The sequence below is a fragment of the Hibiscus syriacus genome, unplaced genomic scaffold, assembly GCF_006381635.1.
Source record: "Hibiscus syriacus cultivar Baekdansim isolate YM2019G1 unplaced genomic scaffold, ASM638163v2 tig00111566_pilon, whole genome shotgun sequence".
Taxonomy (NCBI): Eukaryota; Viridiplantae; Streptophyta; class Magnoliopsida; order Malvales; family Malvaceae; genus Hibiscus; species Hibiscus syriacus.
The window spans coordinates 1,121,044-1,130,314 of record NW_024063122.1 but is presented as its reverse complement, the minus strand read 5'-3'; the positions used below and the strand labels follow the sequence as shown (position 1 = coordinate 1,130,314).

The following is a 9,271-nucleotide window of genomic DNA, read 5'->3' as shown; positions in this document are numbered from 1 at the left end:
CACATATTTTAGCCGTTAGATCAATATAAAGATCAACAACCCAGGTCGAAAAATAACTAGGGTTTGAACCTTAGCATTGACGCCACACAAGAAGAGGGCACGTGAGGACCACGTGCTGGCAGTTTTCACCCGAGAATCCCGGGCCAATTTCCAGCGACCAACCAGCAGAGATTTCCGAGATCTCAAAGCACTCAAATCATAGCAAAATCATACCCGATTCAGGACTGAACCATCCCAAATATTTCGGCCGACAACAACATCCACTAGCTCGAGTAAATTGAGAACGGGGAGAACGACCCCCGAAGCAACTAGGAACAGCCCTGATGGGGCTTTATAAATACCTGCACAACCACGAGGAAAACCAACAAGCCAAAATAAACAATATTTGGCCAAAACCAAAAACAACCAAGCCAAAAAAATCAAAACCAAAAGCCAAACAAAGCATTCACGCAAGCAAAAGACATCGACGCAGCGTTAGTCTCAGCTCGGGAATGAAATGACCATCGAAAGTCAAAAGGGGTTTTTCGGAAAAGGTAAAAGTCTGAACTTTAAAATTTAGATCTACGCCAATTTGGTACTTTTTTGTGCAATTGGGCTTCGGTTTTGTGTTTAAGATGTTGGGAGGAACGTTTTAGTGGAGTTAGAATTTTTTTCGGCTATCGCTGGCGGTGGGCGGAGAGGCAGTTGGACAGCAGGTTTCGTCGGAGTGATAGCCAGCCTTTGGTAGGATAGGAGAGAGGGGATAGCGTTTGAGAGAGGTGGGAATGTTTGGTTTTGAGAAAATGATGGAAATGAATGATATTTTGGGTTAAAAGGGCTTTATATGGGCCAAAGGGTAAATAACAAATAGTTTAATTATTTTTGTGATCCCTGTAAGTTTGATGCGTAATTCATTCTGGTCACCTGTTATAAAATTTCCCTATAATTTTGAATTAATTCAATTTAATCCCTATTTATTTTTTATATTTTTTTGCAATTTAACCCCTAACTTTTATTTTTCTCTTTTCTGCATTCAATTAACTTAAATTTGATCCTCGGTTTTTTAATACCTTCTTATATAATATTTTAATTTAAAAATTTCTTGTATTTATTTTATTTATTTATTTTTATCAATTTTTTATCTAATTGTTTTTTAAATCTATTTTATTTTAACTCTAACATTAATTCTTTTCAATTTTCTTTTATTTATTTTATTTTATTGCCTAACATTAATTTGATCTTTTTTAGGACAATTTTGTATTCGTCAAAGGTAAATAATTCAGATCGAACTTTTAAATTTAATTTAACTTTTAATTTTCGTAATTAAGACAACCGAGAAATTAAATTGGTATCGAAAGGGCAGTACAGGGGTGATAATCAATCCCTGAGTGTAATCGACTCCGAATCCGATTAATCTTTGAAAAAATGCAGATGAGATAAATGGTAAGTTAAGGTGCCCGGTTAATCTAATTTTAAATGGTCGTTGGCGGCTCTAACACATTAAATTTAAGCCGAAGTCTGATTCCGAGCCCATCTGAAGGACGATTACGAAAAAAATATTATAAATTATATTTATTATTTATTAAAGTAATAGTATTACATTATATTTTAAAAAATATTAATTAATATATTCTAATCACATATTTTTAGGTTAAAAAAGAATAATATAATTTTTTTCATTAAAGACTAATATAATTTTTTTATTTTATATGTTATTAGTTTATTTTGTATTATATTTTTTTATATTATATAAGGAGGTAAAATTCGTTGATTACTATATATATTTCTTAAGCTTTACAATTTTTTTTTAAATAATTAGATAAATAAATGGGTAGGAAAAATGGAAACGGACACGTAGGATTGGGGGTGAAATGCAGCAAAGAAGTAGCGACGGCTATAAGAGGCGCCATAATATTAGCCAAGCTATCGGTGCTACCTGTGAGAAGAGGCTGCTGGGGGAATAAGATCGGAAAACATCATACGGTGCCGTGTAAGGTCACCGGAATATGTGGGTCGGTCTCTGTTAGGATGTTTCCGGCTCCTAGAGGTGCATGGATTGTGGCTGCTATGGTGCCCAAGAAGGTGCTTCAGTTTGCTGGGATTGAAGATGTTTTCACTTCTTCAAGGGGCTCCACCAAGACTGTTGGTAGCTTTGTCAAGGTAATAAGTTTTTCTTTATAAATTTTACCCTTTTTTTTCGAATTGTTGCTGCTTAAATGTTAGTTTCCTGTTGCTTAACTTTAGGATTTGTGTTCACTAATGTGTCTTTAATTGGATAGGAATTCGATTTAGGTCATCGACGTGTAGTTTGTTTTCATGTTTAGTAAACAATTTATTGATAATTCTGTGCGTAACTTTAGTGTATGATATTGGTTTTTTGCTGGTTAAATGAAGCATGAGTGTTTATTCTTTAAAAGCATGGTACCATTGTGGTGTTATTGTCTTGAATTTCCTTGAATCGATTACGATGGAGTTGTTGAACATATTAGTAGGTAAATAATGTTAGCATAATTTTACTTCTTGGAGTGGTATGGTATTCTATGATTCCATTCCAGCTAATGTTATAGCCATTGGAAGGTTCGAGTTCGTAGCGGAATATGGATAAACATTGATCCGGGTAGGCATAACTGATGTTCTTTGATTGTTCTTTTGCGTCCTTAACAACAATGACAGTAAAAATTTCCAACCACGATTGTAAACATGGGATGTTTGGAAGTTTTCTGATTTAAGCTTTTCTTGAGTTTGTTTAATGTTTTGGCTTGGTCAAAATCATGTTATATTTTTGTTTAACTCCCCTAAACATGTGCTTGTAGATTTTTGACTCGTTTAATGACCGGCTAACCTGTTTTGATTTTCTTTTAATCATTGCATATTGATGCTCAGTGCTTGTAAATTGGTTGGAAAACTAGTATGCTTTCATGCTTGATAGCGGTTATTCTTGCGAATGTAAATGCAGACAATCTTTGAGTGTCTTTTGAAAACTTATGGTTTCTTGACTCCTGATTTTTGGAAAGAGACTCGATTCACGAGGTCTCCTTTCCAAGAGGATACTGATCTGTTGGGGAAGCCATCGAAGACCCTTGCACTCGAAGACGTCGAGAGGGTGGATGTATGACCAAGGGCTTCAATGCCTTGGAATAGTCATATGAAGTTACGTTTGTGGTTAAGCTAAAAAGGATGAAATCTTAACGATTTTGCTTTTGTTTTTGACATGAGATGTTCAAGATTGTTTTTCCCTTGTATGCATCCTTAACAATATTGCAGTTTACATGATTTTCAAATCTTTTTCACTTGTGCCTGATTGCTCAGGAATTCATTAGAAACATTCAGAACATAACAAGTGAACTAGATCAGTTTTTGAAAAATGTTGTTGAAAAGTGCTTTTACAAAATACTTTTAAAAAGTGATTTTGTGAAGTTTGATTTTTAGTGAAGCTCCACGTGACGTTGCTGATGTGGATGCCTCGTTAAAACGAGGTTGTTTTGCTTGAGGGAGTTTAGTTAAAATTTGAGTTAGCGAGATTTGAACTTTGGACTTTTGGAAACAAAGATAAAAGTTTAGCCACTCAATTGACTTAAGATTTTGATTAGATTCTTATAAATATAATTTACATGTTATACAATTGAGATTATTTATAATTTATGTTTTAAAATTAAAATAATATTTATAATATAAATATATTATATATTACTAATATATATAATATTTCTATAGAATAAATAGTATGATTATACTATATTATTATAAATAATATTAATATGCATATAATATATTTATATATAATTTATAATAAAAATAGTATCTTTTAAAAACATCTAAAATTTTCAAAATTCTCAAATGTCCCCAAAACCTAAAGCCCTAAATAATAAATCCCTAATTTCACCCATTGTCGTCTTTGAATCAACGTCGCCCACCACTTTCGTTGCCAAACCTTTACAGCCAATTATCCCACTCTTTCATCGTCGAAAATCAAAGAACAATGTGCTAATTGATCGTCAGAACACTAAATTAAAATGTTCTAGTCGAACCATGAATGACGACTCATCGATGGGGGAATGGCAAATTACGTGCATGATGAGAGGAGAAGATTTCAGTGTGGTGGCAACGACAGGTGTTGGTGAATTTAGGTGTTTATGGTGTTTGGTGATTTTTTGAGAATTTAGGGGTTTTTTAGGAGTTTAGGTTTTTTAGGATTTTTTAAAAGATAATATTATTTATAAAAAATGACGTCATTTTAGGTTTTTTAGGCATACACGTCAGCAGCGTCACGACGCGGAGCTTCCATGTCATTGTCTCGTTAAGTTACTAACGACGAAGTAGCATAATTGCACTTAAAAGTAAATATTAGTGCTAAAATTGACAAAATTAAAAGTTTGATGGTATAAATGAGTCAAAGCTTAAAGTTTAGTGGTATTTGATGTAATTTATCTAAAATTAATTATTTCGCATTGGGTCAAAAAAATTTTTTTAAAATATAAAATGACTGTTTTAGATCTTATGTTATAGTTTAAAATATAATGATTTAAATTACATTTAAATTCATTAATATCATGATATATAAATATATCAATTTAAAATATAATTAAAAATAAAAGTATTGCATAATAATTTATTAATAAAATTTACATATATAATATTTTTTTAAAATAGTTTTTGAATAATATTATGCAAGAGAACAATAAAAGAGACTGATGTAAATATGGCATGGATGGAAATTTAGAGATTGGAGTTCAAATAGGGAAAATTAGCACCGGAAGCCTAAACTAGATGATGAGACTTTTACTGATCCAACCTCAAACTGGAAAAAAAATACACAAAGTGGTAGAAAACAAATCCTCAAAAGTTCAAGAAACAAGCAATGAAAAACATCATGAAACCGCACCAAAGCGGTGAGAAGAGTAGAAAACGAGCTGGGAAGAAAGATTTAGTATCTTCGAAACCAGATCAGAAGAAACCATGAGATGCCTCCAAAGAATCTTGAGTCTTATGGTGATAGTTGGAGAGAATAAAGATTAGTCCACACCTACAACCAAATACCAGAATTTGGGGAAAAAATTAGGCTGGGATGCTTCACGAGGTCCTTGACAAGTTATCGAAATTAACTGCTCCAAACACAGTGGTGATTTCCCACACGAGATGAATCACATCTTCAGTCTAATTCGAGTGTTTCTAGTCATCCTAAATCGATTCCAGTTCAAATGAGTTATGAACGACGAATTATTTGGGAGAAAGAAACAGGGATTTATGTGGAATTCAAAGGAGAACATACAATTTTTTAAGTGCTTGATAAAATGCCAACAAGAGTAGCTTATTTTGTATTTTTATCTATCTGTGGCACCGTGAGAGTTAACTCCCGGATACATCCAAACGTCAATTCAATGGAATCTATAAAATTGATCTCTTTGCAAACTCAAGGTTTGCACCCACTAGTTCTGATGGATACTCTTACTTCACTCGAAGTTAATTCATCGAGTCTCTTTGATGGTGAGATTCAAACAATTATAACATCACAAAAAACAATTAATTGGTTTCCCTTTAAAGGAAAATGAGGATCAATAGCTACATTGTCAACAAACTGGTAACTCATTGTACTATGCAATTTTTAATACCCCAAATTTTGGTTAGTCACTAAAATATAAGTTTTGAAAGTTTGGTGGCTAAAGTATAAATTTGTAAAATTTCAAGGACCAAAAATATAATTTTGAAAAGTTATATATATTTTAGCCTGTAAATGAATAGTTTGGCCTAAAACAAGATTTTCATGGTAATTAGTTTTTTAGTACGGGATTTTTGTCAAAAGCTATAAAGCAATAAAGTTTGGTATAGAAATCGGATAATCGGATCGAATCGAAATTTCACAAAAATTTGAATGATGCTAGATAAAGGTTGGAAATATTATTTCCATAATTTAGAAAGTGAAATTGTATATGAATCAGTGAAATTAAGGTTGATTTCCATGTTAATCCAAAATTGTGAATTTTAGTGACTAAATTACAATTTCAAAAAATTACAAGGCAAAGGCGGAAAGTGAATTTTTATTTGTTCATCTTTGACTTTGGAATATTAAAATGGAAGATATTCCAATGGAAAGTTGAAATTATCATGTTTCATTAAGAGAAAAACGGTAATTTCACATTAATTGAATTTTAAATTTATTTATATTAAATAAAGCCAAGTGTAATATGATATTAATTGAAGAAATATCAGAAATTTACACCATCTTCTAGTCGCAAAACGTGAACCACCATAGCTAGGTAAGAATTTTTTTTGATTTTATTTTTAAGCTTATTCGATTGATTTTTGGATTAAGCTATTAGGTAGAGAATTAATCTACTTGAAATTTGATCGCGTATAAATGTATGTGTTGTGGCATGCAAATCTAAACAAACATACACAATCGATGCAAGTAATATAATAGTGAGTGATTTATCTTCTCCACAGGGATTGGTGGGAATTTTTTATGTTTGTTACAACTAGAACTAAGTGTCACTAATTAGTCCTAAGTGTCACTAATTAGTCCTAAGATTCTTGTCTAAAAAGAAAAGCATGTAGTATCAAATGATATGAATAGATGGAAAAGTATTCTCGATGTGAGAAAATTATAAAGTGAAGTGACCAGAAAAGTTTGGTCGATGCAATAAAAATATGCAAAGGTAAACAAATAAAAGTTATCAAGGAAAATAAAAATGTTGAGTTTAATATAATCTGAAAAACCTCACACAATCATACTTCTAATGGAGCACTTGGGTTTGATTTGCTATGGTGAGAAATTATTCTATGTCTAGGATGATTTAGTATGTTATGCCTATGTTGTCCGATAAGATTTACTAGAGTGTTCCTAGAACTTGTGCTACGACAATACTACTCAGCGTGAATTACAACCCTTGGTTTGTCAAAATGTTGTTGTGGCAATACCCCTCAACTTAAACTGTAGCTTTTAGCCTATCTTATTCAAGCGTTTACCCTTTTTAGTTGAATGAAACCATCTCCTTATCTTTAAGGCAGATTAGAACCTCATTATCTTGGATTAGTTACCTTGTTCATGTAGACCTAACTTAATTTTCTCGCTATTAGGCATCAACTCCTAGAAAAATGACAATCTCTCAAAATCTCTTACAGGGACTAGGAATGTTTTGCCGAGGCACCAGGCAATCTCTCAAAAGCTCTTACATCGTCAAGAAAAAGATTAAAACCATGAACAAAAAACACTTAGCATAAACAAACTTCATCATTCATTAACAAGCAAATAAAGTATCATTCAAGCATCATCCAACACCAAATAAAACAGTTTATGGTGTGGTAAATATCATCCCAAAACTTAATCTTTAAGTACAAGTCCTTAATGGATACAAAAATAAAGAACAAAAAGAAGAAAGACTCCCAAAACAGAGCTCTGCCGTGACATTTCCGGCGACCAGCCTTTCTTGAGGCCTGGTCGTTGCTCCAGTGAAGCCCTGCTATGGAAGACACCAAGGACAGTCAAGTGGGGACGGTAGAAAAAGTAAACTGCTATAGCCGCTTACTTCAAGCCTCATTTTCAAGTATATTCTCCTCTTAAAATCCCCCTTTTATGAAGATATATAATGGTATATTTATATTGGAAATTTCTAGGGTTTAATGCCCCTGTAAATTCCCTAAATATCATTAGTTTCCTACCAATTGTGTGAATAAAACGAGAGCTAGCAGTGGTCCCAAATTCCTTTATGAGGGCATGATTGTACCCTTCCCTAGGTCAGGACTCTTTGACAGTGTGTGTGCGTGATTGTATCTAGTCTATGCTTAACGAAATTAGAAAACTCCTAAGTAAGTTCTTCTATTTTTCCAAGGCATCAAATTATTCATTAAGCACAGTTTCACTCCTGTTTATTCAACATGTAACTTCAAAATTTTTTTCTCACTTCTTCGAAGAGAGTCAACTCATCACACCTACCGTCCCATACTCTAGATGAAAGAGAGCATAACTTCCACCATCGACCTAGTCAGGTAGAGTCATCATGTGATTGCTTCCATTCACTCATATACTAAGGCAACCATTTATTTAAGGGAGTTTCCAGGTCATGTCGTCGCATAGAGGAGTGTCCCTCTATAGTTATACCAAGGTATTTATTTTCAATTCAAAGCAATTCAACACACTAAGGAGTTCAACTTAATCTTTTCAATCATTTAATGCCACTGCGCACAAAAAATTCTCTCCTAAAAATTTTCTAAGTACCTTAAGCAGAGAAAACATACAATCGTATTAACAAGATCACAAAAAATCATGTCCTAAGGTAAGTTCTATCCTTTAGCAATCATGTAAAATAATTATAGCCTAGGGAATAAAAATTTATCTTTCATCATTGGGCATCCTCAACTTATTCCAAACAACTATCTTAACATTACTCAATCTGTAACACCCATCTCCCGTATACCTTTCCGTACTTGAGATGTAGATGTCACATTACTTTTAAAATAATTATTCCTTTGAAAATCCAAAAGTTTTTTCTTTTTATAAAACATTGCAATTAAACTAATATAAAACATACATTAACTTAATTACATAATAAAAAGTATCATTCAAATGTTCTTCAAAGCATTTTTACTAAATATGTTACATGCCAACTAAATACATCAAAAAGTAGACATGTGTCATACTGTTACTGAAGAGGTGATCCTTGCTTCGATGTCCAAAAATCTCCTTACTCCACTGGAAGTAAAACCTACGCATGAAATTAACACACACTAAGAAAATTCTTAGTGAGGCATAATAATCATAAGCAAAAATTCTACAAACAAGTATATTATGACGATTCCAATATCCACTACTTCTTTCAATTCATTAAACATTCGATAGTTTACTTCTGTAATACTAATACAATCATTTCTCAACCATTACTCTAATGTACGTAGATTGTACACCTGCTACCAATACGAAAATTTATACACTTGATATTAATTTTCTAGTTTTGCACATATAGTGCCCATACATAAATTCGTCCACTTAGTATGAATTTCTGAAGTTTACACATAAAGTGCCAATACGGAAATTCGTCCACTTAGTATGAATTTCTTAAGTTTACACATATAGTACCCATACAGAAATTCATCCACTTAATATAAATTTCTTAAGTTTACACATATAGTGCTCATACAGAAATTCATCCACTTAGTATGAATTTCTTAAGTTTACACATATAGTGCCCATACGGAAATTCATCTACTTAGTATGAATTTCTTAAGTTTACACATATAGTGCCCATACGAAAATTCATCCTCGTAGTATGAATTTCTTAAGTTTACACATATAGTGCCC

General features: G+C 32.5%; 1 protein-coding gene across 1 annotated transcript; it reads left to right on the top strand.

The window, feature by feature from the left end:
* Window positions 1-1,806: 1,806 nt before the first annotated feature.
* Window positions 1,807-6,786, top strand: LOC120165046 (40S ribosomal protein S2-3-like). Its single transcript, XM_039174638.1, has 4 exons — window positions 1,807-2,139; window positions 2,936-3,094; window positions 5,144-5,155; window positions 6,771-6,786. Exons 1-2 carry the CDS (start codon window positions 1,807-1,809, stop codon window positions 3,092-3,094), a joined length of 492 nt encoding a protein of 163 aa, XP_039030569.1. The 3' UTR covers window positions 5,144-5,155; window positions 6,771-6,786.
* The last annotated feature ends 2,485 nt before the right edge of the window (window positions 6,787-9,271 follow it).